The 15114-nt window shown below is 51.6% G+C and overlaps 7 protein-coding genes across 7 annotated transcripts; 2 read left to right on the top strand and 5 right to left on the bottom strand.

The window, feature by feature from the left end:
- Positions 1–623: 623 nt before the first annotated feature.
- On the bottom strand, positions 624–1592 carry Z520_01587 (uncharacterized protein; the record flags this gene model as incomplete). The annotated part of the gene is made up of 3 exons (XM_016772103.1): positions 624–1210; positions 1268–1339; positions 1385–1592. 3 exons carry the CDS (start codon positions 1590–1592, stop codon positions 624–626), a joined length of 867 nt encoding a protein of 288 aa, XP_016637242.1.
- Positions 1593–2598: 1006 nt separating this feature from the next.
- Z520_01586 (uncharacterized protein) lies at positions 2599–3300 on the top strand (the record flags this gene model as incomplete). Its single annotated transcript, XM_016772102.1, has 2 exons — positions 2599–2732; positions 2784–3300. The coding sequence occupies 2 exons, from the start codon at positions 2599–2601 to the stop codon at positions 3298–3300; spliced, it is 651 nt and encodes a 216-aa protein (XP_016637241.1).
- Positions 3301–3545: 245 nt separating this feature from the next.
- Positions 3546–4808, bottom strand: Z520_01585 (uncharacterized protein; the record flags this gene model as incomplete). The annotated part of the gene is made up of 1 exon (XM_016772101.1): positions 3546–4808. One exon carries the CDS (start codon positions 4806–4808, stop codon positions 3546–3548), a length of 1263 nt encoding a protein of 420 aa, XP_016637240.1.
- A 15-nt stretch (positions 4809–4823) lies between these two features.
- Z520_01584 (uncharacterized protein) lies at positions 4824–5048 on the bottom strand (the record flags this gene model as incomplete). Its single annotated transcript, XM_016772100.1, has 1 exon — positions 4824–5048. One exon carries the CDS (start codon positions 5046–5048, stop codon positions 4824–4826), a length of 225 nt encoding a protein of 74 aa, XP_016637239.1.
- Positions 5049–5485: 437 nt separating this feature from the next.
- On the bottom strand, positions 5486–7803 carry Z520_01583 (uncharacterized protein; the record flags this gene model as incomplete). The annotated part of the gene is made up of 4 exons (XM_016772099.1): positions 5486–6998; positions 7048–7251; positions 7296–7445; positions 7469–7803. 4 exons carry the CDS (start codon positions 7801–7803, stop codon positions 5486–5488), a joined length of 2202 nt encoding a protein of 733 aa, XP_016637238.1.
- Positions 7804–11256: 3453 nt separating this feature from the next.
- Z520_01582 (uncharacterized protein) lies at positions 11257–12030 on the top strand (the record flags this gene model as incomplete). Its single annotated transcript, XM_016772098.1, has 2 exons — positions 11257–11290; positions 11414–12030. 2 exons carry the CDS (start codon positions 11257–11259, stop codon positions 12028–12030), a joined length of 651 nt encoding a protein of 216 aa, XP_016637237.1.
- A 573-nt stretch (positions 12031–12603) lies between these two features.
- Positions 12604–14350, bottom strand: Z520_01581 (uncharacterized protein; the record flags this gene model as incomplete). The annotated part of the gene is made up of 3 exons (XM_016772097.1): positions 12604–12735; positions 12824–14188; positions 14261–14350. The coding sequence occupies 3 exons, from the start codon at positions 14348–14350 to the stop codon at positions 12604–12606; spliced, it is 1587 nt and encodes a 528-aa protein (XP_016637236.1).
- Positions 14351–15114: the final 764 nt, after the last annotated feature.

Here is a 15114-nt window from a genome sequence, read left to right as displayed (position 1 = left end):
GGTTGGTGTGAACCCCTAACCGACCAATCATGATGGCCAGAGAAGCGGGTTCTGATTGCCCTGACGTCCAGCCCCATGTTTCCCCGCAGTTTTGGGAAATTGGCGCCTAAGCCTAAACAGGCTTATACCACGGACTATCTCTCGTCCGGGCACGCGGGGCGGATCAGGTATAGGATTCTTGGGCATAGATTGTTTATATCCTTTGTCCCCCTGGTAATGTCCTCGTTCAGGATCTTTGGGTCCCCTTCTCAGCAATCTGACACTATGAGGGCTCATGGCCGGGGACGCAGTAGGCTTAAGTGCCGTCACGTGATCGCTTAACCTTCCTTTCAAGGCCGAGGCATATCTCTCTATACTTCCCGCCGTCTGGACTTGATCAGCCTTCATCCAGGACGAGAGAGACACTGCCTGCAAAACCTGAACCACTGGATACAAGTCTCGCGCTATACAAAAGACATGGTTTGTACTTGGCAGCCAGATGATACCGAATTATCGATCATTGCGACAAACTGAAATGCTGGAAAGGCTGTAATGTTCATGAATCTAGTTCTCATTTTCCATCAACCAACCATCAGTCATATCAATCCCATGCAAGCTTCCATCTTTGAGATACTCTCATCCGACTAAAGCTTCCTGAGCGCAATGTCACGGTCTGAAGCCTGTGATGCTGGTCCGCTGCCCTGATGATGGTCTTCCCATTTCACGTTCCTCACAGAAGCTTCCTGTTGACGAAGTCGACGCTTCTGCTGGCTCCGACGCCACAGGAAAAAGAACACGCCAAGGAAAGCAGCAACTCCTACCACAGTGCCGACAACAATACCGGCAATCGCACCTCCTGACAGACCAGAAGACGATGATAATTCCGCGGCCCCCGTGGCTTCTGATGTTGCAGTGGCTCCAGATGCCGAAGCCGAAGAACTCAACCCAGGGTCAGAATCAGTAATGTTGAAGTCGTCGACAGTGGCATTGAAGCATGGCACTTGGTAGGTGAATTGGCTGGTCGGCACGTAAGTTATATCCGCGCAAGCATAATACGTCTCATTTCGGTCATCTTCAAAGTCCGAAGTATATTGAATTTGCAATGTCGCGTTTGAGAGAGCTTCGATGTCCGCCGACGGATTGGGAACTGGGTAGCACTGGTGCCCTTCATCGAGTTCTGGGATTCTCATGGCCGCTATCACGATCTCGAAATCATCGTTCGACGTCGGATCTAGCACGTTTATCAGCTACGACCTAAGATGTGTTGGCGGGTGGTCACTTCACCCACCGTTTTTATGAGAAATGGCCACTTGGATGGACCAGGACTCGTCTTGAGCGACAAGTGCGATTTGCCCGTTGACTGGTGAGAATGAGCATGCATACTTCGGACATGACACTGACTTACGCAGAGGAAATTCGGTTCTGTTCACAACCGATGCGGCCGAGCCACAGGGGGCTGTGTTATCCTGAGCAGCACCCCATTCACGATCAGGCGGCCACAGGAAGGCAACTGGGCCCATTGTCTTCTCGTATTCTTCTCCATGTTCTTGGCTAAGGGCGTATTTCGCCGCAAGAACGCAACAGCAGAACAGAACAGACGCAAGGAGGCCCATTTCGTTAATTGCAGAATGCTACAAAATGCCAATAGCTTTCAACCTGCAAGAACGGAGTTATTTGTCGATTCTGCCTTTGAGACCGAAACCAGCATCCGAGGACAGGAGCAGGGAATGAACGGCGCTTTAAACACACCATTATCGACAAGGAAGAGGGGAAATCGGCAGAAGATAAAGTGCAAATCAAATGGTTCAGGTCGCAAGGTAAACCTAAGGACGCTTGGCCAGGCGCTTTCCCGAGAACTCCAACCTACAAGGGGAGTCGGTCTGCTGAATGGAGAGACGGGGAGAGCCACATGGAGGCTCCTGCAAACATACAGTCTGCGTGCCAGACGTGGGAATCCGACAAGACGCTCGCTCAAGGACGGCCATACAGGAGCATCACTCGCGTCCAAGCGAACCTCCATCTAATCAGACAAGATAGCTGCCGATATCGGGCCCCGTCAGACTGACTATTGTCCTCCGTTTTACTTTGAAAAAAAGATGCAGTCGAATGTCAGACTCGAAACATCTCGATCAGATAAGATAAATTGCTCACACCAAGATTGCCGGTGTGCTTGGCCGGTGCTGGGCATTCGCTACTTGACCGGCTGCAGCCCTCAAGAAGCACCACCAGTGGTGCAAGCCAAGCATTGACGCAGAACCCTGTGGTCAACCATTCTCCTCAGACCATGTCATAAGCGGACCATTGTGTCTCTGAGAATACCCGCTGTGAGTTCTAAGGTTTTCCCGATTCATGCTGAGACGGGGGCTCGCTTGGAAGGGCCCGGTTTTGCCCCGAAATGAGAAGATACGACACCAAGTCGGCAATTGGTACATTTTGTTGCTGGAGCTCTACGTTTATATGGAAGATGCATGTCCCTTTCTTTGTGACGGCCTTCTCTCCCAGACTTGCGCCTTCTAGTTCCAGCTTCTGCTACCTTTGGTCTGGTCTGTCAGACATCTCTGTCAGACATCTCTGTCAGACATCTCTGTCAGACATCTCTGTCAGACATCGATCTGCACAATGCATTACACTCTCCCATCGGTAATGGCTCTGGCCGTCGCTTCCGTCTCAGCGTCTCTTCTGTATCCGATCAATTTTCCTCTTCGCCGAAGACAAGAACCAGGGACGCCCGAATACGACTGTCATGCGAACTGGTGGGTCGTCCGTTGGGTCTCCGTCTGAGCTGTATTGACTCAAATACACAGTGGGACTGTCATTGTCGATGGCAGGACGGAGGGATATTGTGACACTGCAAACTTCACCAGTGCACTCCAAGCTTGCCTCGATTGTGCTCTCGAATTCGATATCTGGCAGTACTACGGACACAGTGTCGCACAGGCCGCAACAGCGTGCGGACTCGATGCCACCCCGGTCCCTGCAAATGCCACGTCCGCAACGACCAGCAGCGCTACCACCGCATCAACTCCGCTTAGTTCACCGCAGAGCACAGAGGCAACATCTTCGGCGTCAAACACGGCTTCGTCGATCGAAACCGCCTCAGTGACGCCCGGACAGACTATGAGTGAGGTGAGTGTCGCACCCGGAAATGGGAGAGAACCTAAAACGACCAATTCAATTGACGACTTTTGTTCAAATCGGACCTCAACCGGAGCCGGCTCTGCGGTGACAGCCACCGAGACTGGGAGCTTTGCCAACAGGATCGCCCTCGGTGGTGGACACGTAGCGTTGCCTCTGGCCGCGTTACTTCCTGGCCTCCTCTAAGTCAACCTTTTAATGTGCATAGTGCTGTGGCGCTCCTGCCTATCCTGCATCTGCCTCACAAGTAGGCAGGCGAGCGCCCTGGCACCTCCGTGCCTCCAGATAGGCTAGAGCTGTTTGCTCTCATGGTAGAGAAATGCAAGCATTCCAGAGTCCTTCTTTCGTGTCTCCACAAAGCAGACTCGATAATGCACCAGGAGACTTTTGCACACCGTGACCTTGAGTTTCGTAAAGAGCGTAAGGAGCTCTCAACAAAGGACATATTCTCGCAAAGCGGCGGACTCCTTTCCCTCGACTGCCACACCATCCATGAAGCCATGCAGATAGCACTCACCGATCACGCAATGTTCCCCTCCTCCGTCTGCAGATCTCAAGACAAACGGCACGTCCGCCCCAGGCAGAACCACCACCGCGTCGCCCGGCCGGGCTTCCTCAGGGCCGAGCCCGAGGTGTCCAGTCTCGGTCACGAACAGCAGCCTGCCTATCATGAGGTTTTGGATGTATTTGTAAATGGATCTTGTGCAGACGGGGGCTTCCGGGATGCTGTGTGCTTCTATAGCTGTGGCATGATAGGCATCAAGGCTGTCCGTCCATGGAGACATGTAGGTGTGATTCAAGGGTGTGCTGTGCCACCTCCGCACAGTCCTGGGGGTGAATATGAGTTGATCTTGGTGACCGTGCTCATCTGCCACGGGCGGTATAAAGGGGACTGGGGTTGTTGTTGACGCAGGCGAAGGGGAATCGGGTGTCTTCATCACAAAGTCGGCCGATATGGTCCGAAAAAGAGCCTCGTGGTACCATTCACCCGTTAGCACATAGGGTGTCTCTGGCCTCCCGATTCCGAAACGATGGAGCACCTCATTAACGAACCCTTGGAGAGAGGCAGTAGAGGCCGCCAAGATCGCATCCTTTTCTGGCTTGTACGTTGTCCTGATCGTGTCAACTGAGACGTCCTTGACAGCCAGTATCCGTGGATCTGTCGATTGGGTTACCGTGGCTCGCATCTCTTGACTCGCTCGAAAGACGTGGTGCACTTGTTCGGCACCAAAGTACACGTCGAGCGCCATGTGAGACCACGGCCGCCTCCAGTCAGGTGTCCAGGAAGGCAAATCCGTCGTTTCCCCGGCCTTCTGGACACAGCTCAGGATATGCAATCGACGACTTCGCTGAATGACAGAGCGGCATATCCTGGTGTACACTTCTGTCACGGACTGCGTGTAGTCTGGCAGGACATCGTAGGTGTCCCTGTTTTCTCTGGAAGTCGTCAGCAGCGCAAATACTTTGTCCCTGTCGTCAGAGCATTCGAGGCCCCGAAAGCGGCACAGCAGATGGAGAAGCGTCGGGGACTCGTGCCTGAGCAGGAGCGACTGAGCACGGGTCAGGTTTCTCGACGACTGGACAGAATCCGACCAGATGAGGCCTGTTGCAGAAACCCACTTGCACACACGGGCGACCGGGTCCCAATCCACAGTCGTGTCACCCAAATAGAAGACCGCTCGACGTGCGGCCATAGTCTCCTGGACCATTCACAGCCGGGTGAAATACGCGTTTGCGACCAGATCGCGGACCCCCGTGAGGTGAATCTCGATCATTTTCAGGTCCTGTGGCGATGTGCTTCCCCCGTCCTCGTCGCCCTCGATGAAGCTATTTATGGCCTTGATATGGCGCAGAAAGTTGTCGTCAGGAGACTGCGGTTCCCCGAGCCACACAACAACGGAATTTGCCGCGCGAAAGATTTCTCTCATGGGCATGACCTGCTCGGCGCGCTCTCTGAGGTTCTGTTGGTTGATGCAAACGAAACGAATCCGATGAATGGAATGTTCAAGTCATGTTGATGGCAGATTCATTTGGGGAAATCAGCCTTAGAACCTGCACTGCTTCAGTCCTTCTTAACAGAAATTAAGAGAACCTAGTGCCATCCATGAACGAATGATTACATGCGAAACCTAGAACACTTGAGGTTCCTTTTGTCTCAAAGGGTCTTTTCACTTGGCAAAATCACTTTGATGGTCTCTCACACACATTAAAGCATATTGAAGGAGTGTCTCGTTGCATTTGTATTCTGCCTGCAGTATCCAACGTTGTATCTCACACAACAGGATCTTTTTTCGTCCACGACGTCACAAGCACGGAACTAGGTCCCAGAGGAAGGCTCATGCTCCATTTCGCTATTTCATATGGCATCCTTTCAAGCCGGTACCCCATTGGGCACGCCCACCAAATCCGATAGATCTTCTTTCTTCACTTTACTAGGATCAATCTTATCCTCTCCCATCCTAAGCCTAATCTGTTCCATGAGAATCTGCAACCTCGCCAATTGTCCAATGGGCGCCGGTACGTCTTCGTCTTTGAGTTTACTTGGCGCAGGCGTATGTATATCCTCCGTGAACTCGTACTCCCCAGGCAGAGGACCAAACGGCCAAGGAATGGTCGGACCATCTTTCGTTTGCTTTTCTTCATGTTGCGGTGTACGCTCATAGGCTTGTGCAGCAGCAGCAGCGTTTTTGTTGTACTGGCCATGTGAAGCGAGGAATTGGTACACACCGCGAACAGCAGACTCGAGGGATCCGACGACCCATGCGTGATGCGCAGATGCTGCTTCTCCAATGATGATATGATTGCTTCCACCTGATCGTGTGATCCAAGGGTAGAGCTGCTGGAATTGCGACGGACCAAAGTATGCGAACGCGCCTGCTGCATGCGGGTCTTGACTCCAGTCATATGCAAAATGTTCCTTGTAGTCACGGCTGATTCTCTCCTTGAGTTCCTTGAAATCGGCATCCGGATCCTGTCCATTCAATTTGATAGCATGAAGACGAGCGAGGTCGTGAATGATGGTCTGCTTAAGTTCTTCGCCCGCCTTTGGATCGTCATTTTTGATCAGAGACCCCATGCGGATCGCTTCTTGAGACCATGTATAGCTGACAAGTAGGACACCAGGCTTGTCCACAGGATCATCGATGTTGTACGAAGGATAGACACAGCATCGGATGGGACGATCGGTTTTCGAGACGCCTCCTTCGCAAATGTTGAGCTTCGTGTGCTCAACATCACGCCACCATTGGGTCTCAAACAGCACGCCGACCTTGCACGAAGAGCCGTAGCCGAGCGATCTGATGCCTTGTTTGACACCCCAAGACAAGTTTAGACCTTCCAGATGCATGCGCTGCATTGCTCCGAGTGGCGCCGAATTGAAGACGGCGTGATACGTGTTTGTGTTTTGGTTGGTCTCGCCACCCAGGCCTTCTGTCGTGACTTCAATTTCTCCGATATTGTCATCTTTGAACATCACTTTGCTTTTGTAATTCTTGTAACTCATCGCCGTGACTCTTTTCGTCAGGGCGATCTTGCCCTTCTGCGCTAGCTTCTCCGCCATCTTCTCAGGAATGACCCCTGCGCCTCCCAGCACACATCGCCAATGGACTGGATCTAAGAAATGTTTCGCATCGAAGTCGAGAGACTCGAGAATCATTTCACTCAGTCCTTGGTCGTACCATCGATTACCGAAATTCATGGTCTCCAGGAATTCGATGGTGTTATAGTCATAACCTTCGGCTTGCGTGAGCCATTGCCTTACCGTAAACGGATCAGCTTGTCGCTTGAGCTTCTTCCAAAACTTTTCAGGGCCTTCATGCTCGTAGTACGACGTGAAAATAGCAATCGAATCTGCCACCAGATCTCCTGGATCGGCCCCTGCGATGCTATTTCAGTCAGTAGGATTTCAAAGCAGGAAAGGTTATACAGGCATACTCCTGTGGCAAACCCGTGATGCAGAATGAATTGCCGGTCGGCTTGAAATCTTCCGGCACTTCGTACGCGTTTGGGGCGCGGACGTCGTTGTACAGGCTTGGGCAATTCTTGCCTTGAAGGTAATAAGGAATGAGATCTCCCCTCTGATTAGCGTCCTTGAGGGTGGTCTTCTTCATGTCAAGGACTCGAAAAAGCTCGAAAGTTCTGTCACAATAAGCCTTCGTCCTGAATCGCAGATTGACACATACCGTTTCATGATGGCAATGTCCGGGAATCGCATGGCGCCCACATCGTAGTACAGAGTACTGGGCCGGGCTGGGTTCGGCTTGTTGATATCTTCGAATGTGTGAGTGAATAGCCGACCACCAATTCTATCTGTATTTGAGTCTTTGGATCGTCTTTGGAGCCGCGTGTCACATACCGGTCTCTAGACTCGATGATTTCATAATCGACATCTAAATCAAATTGCTCCTTTAGATAATCGAAAATCATGGCTGTGAATAAGCCAGCGGCTCCCGCGCCGATAATGGCAACCTTGAATTTGTCAATGTTAGGCGCACTGGTAACAAACTCCGTCTCCTTGGTTGGATACAAGAAATCGACTCCGGCATCGATGCCACCAGCCTTGGTCGGAAGCACATTCTCGGGAATCTGCTTCTGAATGGTCGCCAGCTGCTCGCGAATAGCGAAAGCAGCCCATTGGGTGCGAGCATCCAGCTTGTTGGGCTTGGAATTTTCTTCGGTGGTAACCGCCATAGTGATTTGGTGTCACGATCGTTGAGTCTTGGAGAAGTCAAGAAAATCAACGGCATAGCTCGAGGATTAGGACTGCTCCTTGCTTCTTACTTATGTCCTTGGAGTTGACACTGAAGTCTGGCTGAAGATGTGTGCGGCGAGGCTGGCTGAGGACGCGTGTGTGGCTAGCTGATCGACACGTTTTCACTGGACAGCTCCCACCGCCATCGCTGATGGATTTGCCAAAAAAAAAAAGGCCTTCGACTAGACTCAACAACCATTCCTTAGACATGAGACGGCTGTAATGACTGCCAAATAAGTGTTCCAGCCCATGTTGTTTAGATCTTTTATGGCATTAAAACCATGGCATTGCAGTGATACCGTCCAACCATGACGCTCTGTGAGAATGTTTTTCTTCCTGCTTCTTTCGACCATCTTCAAGAAACAGATTGGAGCATTGTCATGTGTAGAGGTGCAGCTTGCAGATGGTAGTTTATGCTAGCTGCATGAGCTGGACCTTCCCCATGCTGTAGGCAGCTGGCCTTTTGGATCAAGATGCATTAATTATGGTGTGATGGGCAAAGGAATTTTAGGCACCAGCGTGTCTAGCCCACAGGCAGATATGGCCGACCACTGGAGGCGCTAGATTTGGCCCCAACGACTCCGAAACCGCTCACAAAGTGACAAAACGCAGGTTTAAACGTCAAGTTTAAATTAATTAGGCCGAAGCACTTGGCAACAATCGTTTCATCACGTGCAAATCCCGACAATTCGTCGCGCCACCGTCACGCGGCCGTTGGAGAGATAGTGTTCCAGGTGTAACACTGCAACACTATCTAGCTCTGGCAATTTCGACAAAAGTCAGTATGTTTGTGGAAAGGAATTAAGTTGCAACTTTTCATGTCAACCATCAGGAACGAACAAGTTGACTGCTGTCGCTACTCGTGTACTATCAATGGTTGTACACCACTCACAATCTATCTTAAACAACTCTGGGTCAAGGCACCTGGTTTGATACAATGGATGGACGATAATGATGAGTTAATTGGTCCTCGACATCACGAAGTCATCCGATTTACAACCTTTAATGTCCTCGGATTGAAGCACACATACTGCCGTTTCAACCAAGTCTATGGCTCCGATTATAGCCCGGATCATATGCTGAAGTCTTGATACGAGGAATCAGATATTGATGAAATATACGACGAACAAAGCAGTCTTATTCATAAGTTCGAACTTCTTGTGGACAACTTTTATCAGCAGTACCGCTTCCTTGGCATGTCACTATTTCAATCCTTTCGGACGTATTGGAAAACCACGATGGTGGTGGTCACAAGTCAAATGGAGACCCAAAATAAAATATACGCCCGGAATCTCAGGACCATGGGTGTTATAATAGACCCTGCGATAGAAGCTTCGAAAGGAGACGAGGTATACGATGCTGAAGAAGAAAAATATGTATACATGGACAGCAAAATTGCTTCGTGAATTAAGAGGTATCAGCCGGAAGAGGAAGAGGAAGAGGAAGAGGAAGAGGAAGAGGAAGAGAAAGAGGAAGAGGAAGAGGAAGAGGAAGAGGAAGAGAAAGAGGAAGAGGAAGGCAAAGTGAAGCTATCACAATATATGCCTTAGGTATACTCTATACTCGGCAGATGTTCATTGCCGGCGAATGCATGGCTTGTGCCTACGAGCGAGCGACCAAATACATATGGAAACACAAATATAGCACGGCAGTTGCTATTCCATGGAAAAGACTGTCGTAGAATGGTATGGAAAGCTGAGACATTCTTTAAGCAGAGACGACAGGGCACAGAGGCGAAAATGAGCCACGGTTGATCCTGGCTCACACACGTGAGAGTCCCCCTGCTCCTCAAAAGAAGCTTCGGAGAGTTCCGTCAATGGTGAACACATGCTGGGTCGATAAGACAGGCAGCACGGTCCTCTCCGGAGGTATCAATTTCATCTGTCGTTGGTATCAGCTTTGGGCAGCAGCGTTGGAGCAGAGATTCGCCAAGTTAACGGAGGCGTATCTGAAACAGACATCTGCCGAGAGGCATGTTTAACCGATCGCTTGGGGGCCAGGTTAGGTCCCCTTGTATCTCAATGTGGCGCTCAGGGTAATTAACCCCCTCGTAAAACAGAGGTGCAAACCTCAGGATTCTGAGGTGTTGCATTACCGTTCGACAGGAATATGAGCAAATTGCGTCGACCCACCAGAACTGGATGCGATCCCGCTGCTGAATGGTTCGAAGCCTTCGCAGAGCCGTGTTCAAATTGTCCGTGATGGGCAGCGCGTTTCTCTTAGAATGGAGCGGCGCCGTGGTTGCTGGATTCCCCCACCAATAGGACAACGCTGAGAAGGGTGGCGCCTCTGATATGGGGTAATTTTCAACAGAGAGGACAATCTCAGCCTTGTCCGTCACTTCAGCAGTCGAGTCCATGCTAAACAATCGTATTTCCGGGGGCTTAAGAGGTGTGTAGATTGGAGACGCGCGATTCCCAGGACGGACAAAGTCTTCTTCACCCTCAAGATCGGGCATCTCGTCATCGTCGCTATCATATTCAAGTTCGTCGTCCGAGTCGAACAGGGTTTTGCCCCAGCCGGCGGCAGCCTTATCTTGTGAGTTTCATTCATGGGAGGCAACCACTGTGGACGACGTACCTGCTGAACGTTTTCTCAGTTTACCCATCTGGAATCGACTCCAATAACATAAACACGCCCGGGTTGGAGGAAGTAAGGGTCGCGGATAATGGGAAGACGCGATAGTAATGCCATACTCGACTTCAGAGCTATCACGGCTCCTTTAGTGCCTTGGCCCTCGTATGTACATGTAGCTGAGTTGCAAATACAACGTATAAAATAGCCTTTCGACGCTCGATGGACTCATCTGATTTCAATAAAATCACCTCTGCGCACGCAATCCACAAGCCTATCGTCAATAACGCCGATATACGCACTGCCATGCGTTAGCAGCGACCACCCAGATCGACTTCATTTATGACCACCGCCCCCAATTCGACATAGTTTCCTCTCCCTAGAGACGTCGTGGCAGCATACAGACACGGTTCTTTGTCTAGGCAACGTGCAACAGGCAGCTCATTATGCTTGTCAAGGCAGCGAAAGAAAAGCATTTCTTTATCTCTGCGAGGCAGAGGCGTTTAAACATGTCGATGCCCCACTCGTTGTGACAATGAAACAAAGGATGGGCCCATTGTGTATTCGGGACTCTGTTTATATCCTTTTTCTTTCGCTTCGCCGCTCCCTTTTCCTTCAGGTCTTTCTTTCGAAGAGTCTTGTCACACGCATATTCGAAAACCTTGTTACTGCTCCTTCCCTTTTTTCCCCCTTGGATTCGACGAAGTCTTTACCACTAGGTACTATTTCTACACGTTAAGAATACTTGAGCCAAACAAACACCAAATATACTCCAGAAAGAACATCCATAACCCAGCCGGCTAAATCCAAACAAAACCATGCCTTTCAGGCGCTCAGATCTGTCTAGGAGAAGTAAGTCCGGGGCCGCCGCTGAGATCGCTGCTTCTTCTTATCCCATCCCCTCCTCCCGCTCCCGCTCTTCTTCTGTTTATTCAAGGCCCGCAACCGCTTCTGCAAGCTATGACTCCCGCCCAGATGGACCTCCGCCTCCGCCACCTCCTCTTCCTTCGATGATGATGGCGCCCTTGCCGGAGCCGGATCGAGATGCCCCGGCTACCCCAGCCAGCATCTGCTACGACAACGGCACGGGCAGGCTGCACGCCAGCTTGGTGCAGGAACGAGGGCTGCCGCCTTATGTGCAGACGACGGAGCAGCTGGCGGCGTTCATCAAGAGCCAGAGCCGGGGCCAGCAGCAGCAGCACAGGGACGACCAGCTGTCCGGATCTCCCAACGCACCACCCTCATCATTCTCGCCCGTCGGTAGGTCTGCGTCGGTGTATTCCTCGTCCGCGCGCGGGACCTTCTATCACCATTCGTCGGGTTCGTACGAGCGCCTCCTCCGCCCGGCGCCGGTGGCGGCTGTGGCAGACCCCTTCATGGTGGCGGCCATGCGGCACCGCTACGGCGCCCGACCGGCGGTCGCGCGGATCTTGCCTGGCGCGACGCGCACGCATGAGTATCAGGGCTTCTGGTTGAGACGCGGGACGACGCACAGGACCGAGTCCGACAAGAGAGGCCCCGCGCACAAGTCGTCGCTCAAGAGGTCTGAGAGGAAGGACTATCAAGTAGAATCTAGTGGCCAGCTGGTATGATGACCGAAGCGTTAGGACATCTTTTTCCATAATGCTTGGAATTCAATTGCACGTTATTGGACAACGTGAGAGACGGTAGAACACTTCAACACATACCATGTGCTGTCTTTGAGAAGATCAAAATGCTCAAAATGCTCAATTATGAAAACTTTCCTCTTGCTCCCATTTCTCCTTTTTGTAAGCAGCACAACCCAATGTGAAGATGAGTGCCAGAGTTGTCTCCGACCATCTTTCAACGCTGGGCCAGGTGATCGCCTTCACAACGACCCTTCGCCCTTACAACTAGTGCACAGGCTTACCGTCGAAGTACCTTTCGAGGAGCCACCAGATCCCCATCTACGTCTGCTGAGTCCCTTCTTTGGCTTCTGCTCCACAACGAGCCAGTCAACTTGGTGTTCCCTGCCTTGAACTGAATATCCAAATACATTGCATGACTTTTCCGATCAGAGTCCAGTTCCACAGCACTCATATCAAGTGGTAACCCTTCTGAGAGATCCTGCGCATTACCCTGCTCCACCCTCAATGTTGTTTATAATTCCTCCTGATACGCGCGGCGGGCAACAAAATAGATGCTTAGAGCATGGGTTTGATGTTATCCGCGACCTTGAAGGGAGCCTCGGTCTTAGCCTTGATCTCCTCGACGGTGACCCCGTCAGCGAGTTCAATGAGTGTCAGACCGTGGGTGAAATCCACATCGAAGACGCACTGTAGGTAAGGACCGGGTCAGCATATGGCTAGATTCGACTTCCTTTCGCTGCTTTGTTCATAAGACAGCAAGCAGAGAGCAACTCACCAGTTCCGTAATGATTCTCGAAACACACGCTCTTCCAGTGAGAGGGAACTCGCACTGCTTCAGAATCTTGGGATTTCCCTTCTTGTCCGTGTGCTCCATCAAAGCCACCACTTTGGTCTTCTCTGGATTGCTCACCAAATCCATTGCTCCACCGAAGCCTTTGACCTTCCCAGGTAACATCCAGTTTGCCAGATCACCTCTCGCAGAGACTTGCATGGCCCCCAGCATAGACATGTTGATACGTCCAGAGCGGATCATGCCAAATGACTCCTCTGATCCGAAGCACGACGCGCCTGGGAGCAAAGTGACGGTCTCCTTTCCAGCGTTGATGAGATCTGGATCTTCTTCGCCCTTAAACGGATACGGACCCAGGCCGAGAATGCCGTTCTCGGATTGTAACTGGACCTCGACAGAGGAATCCACAAAGGATGGGGCCAACATAGGCATACCAATACCCAGGTTGGCGTACATGCCGTTTTGGAATTCCTTCGCGGCCCGTTTCACAATGCGTTCGCGCTTTGACGCGGCATCACCCTTGCCGAGACTGTCTTTGACGTCGGCGCCCTCCTCTTTGCGGTTGACATATTTCTCGATCTTCTTCTCGGCGGTCGATTGTACCACTTTGCTCACGTAGATGCCCGGCAAATGTACAGCGACTGGGTCAATTTCACCGACCTCGACGATGTGTTCGGCTTCGACAATGGTGACCTTGGCATTTCGGCCCATGGCACCGTTGAAGTTGTTTGCCGCGAGGCGGAATTGGCAGTTTCCGAGCTTGTCAGCCTTGTATGCTTTCACGAAAGCGTAGTCGCCTGCAATCGCTTCTTCCATAACATAAGACTTGCCATTGAACACCTTGACGTCCCTCGGCTTTCCAAATTGTGCAATGCTGCCATCCTTGTTGTGCTTTAGTGGAATCTCACCCGTCTGCACGACCGTGCCAAATGCAGCCGGGGTGTAGAATGCAGGGATTCCTTTGCCTCCCGCCGCACAACGTTCAGCCAACGTGCCCTGGGGCGTGAGTTCCAATTCCATTTCTCCAGTCAAGTACATCTGCTCAAGCACTTTATTCTCACCCACGTAGCTTGCAATCATCTTCCTCACTTGCTTAGTCTCCAGGAGCTGACCGAGGCCAGCACCTGGGATGCCGGCATTGTTTGAGACCGCGGTAAGCCCAGTAATGGACGGTGTTTTCGCAACCTCGTTTATCAGAGTGTCAGGGACACCGCAGAGTCCAAAGCCACCACAGAGGAGGGTGGAGTCGGATTTCATGTCCTTGATCGCTTCAGCGGCCGAGGGGACGACTTTGTTGATTTCATGGCGGCGCAGGGTCGACGAGAACGAGCGAGCAAAGAGGAGGTTTTGCTATTGACAATCAAATAAGAATACTGCCAATCGGCCGCTGGGATTGGTTTTGCTTGTGTTGGTCTCACGTACCTTTCGCTGGTCGCGGGTAAAGTACCTCGCTGTTCGCCAACTTCTCGATGCTTGTGAGGGGATGCGGAGAGAGGACTCGAGGAAGGACATGATGGAAGATTCGGTTTCCTTTCACTCTCGGCGAGAGATGCAGCTAAGCATTCGCTGAAATCTTGGGGGAGGACAACGTGAAAAGATCAAACAAAAAGTGAAAGGACAACAATCACAAGCAACAGCAGCGGGTGTCGAAGCAGTAAAAGGAGTTGAGAAGCCCGGCATGGTGAGCAAGTCGGCGTGTTTAAAGCGGAGATAGCATTGACAGAGCGGGATCGGTAAAGCACCCCGGAATCATTACCGCTGGTTCCAGGCAGACCAGGGAGAGTGGTACGGATCCGATGGAGAAGGATGAGAAGAGGACAGCGACAGGGAGGCGACGGTGCCAGGGGGGTTGAAGGACTTGGTGGCTGCCCACCTGGGCATACAAGTCCCATGTACAAGCACCTACTTGTACTGGGTGGTAAGCTAGGTGGCCCTTCCGATGCCGTTAAGCAGCTCGGATCCGGGGCGTTTCCTGTTCCTTCTGGGTGGCTAAAGACATAGCCAGGAGCCACAAAGGAGGCCCTCTACTTGGGCCCTACTGCACCCTCGGTCGCCCACCAAATCGAGCCTAGTTTATAGGGTGTTTGCGCCACAAACTGGTAGCCTGACGACGGCGCCAACTAGCGCTCCTTGATACCTAGTTAGGATAAAGACCTTGACTATAAGGCCTTAAACGACCTATAAATCTCGGCCGTTTAGCCGAGTTTCTAGGTCGTTTGGCCGAGGATACAAAGGCTCGGTAGATAGCCTAAAAAGGCCTAGTTACTAAGTTACTA

This window comes from Fonsecaea multimorphosa (assembly GCF_000836435.1).
Source record: "Fonsecaea multimorphosa CBS 102226 unplaced genomic scaffold supercont1.2, whole genome shotgun sequence".
Lineage (NCBI taxonomy): Eukaryota > Fungi > Ascomycota > Eurotiomycetes > Chaetothyriales > Herpotrichiellaceae > Fonsecaea > Fonsecaea multimorphosa.
The sequence above is the reverse complement of the archived record's forward strand: the minus strand, read 5'-3'. Positions and strand labels throughout refer to the sequence as shown.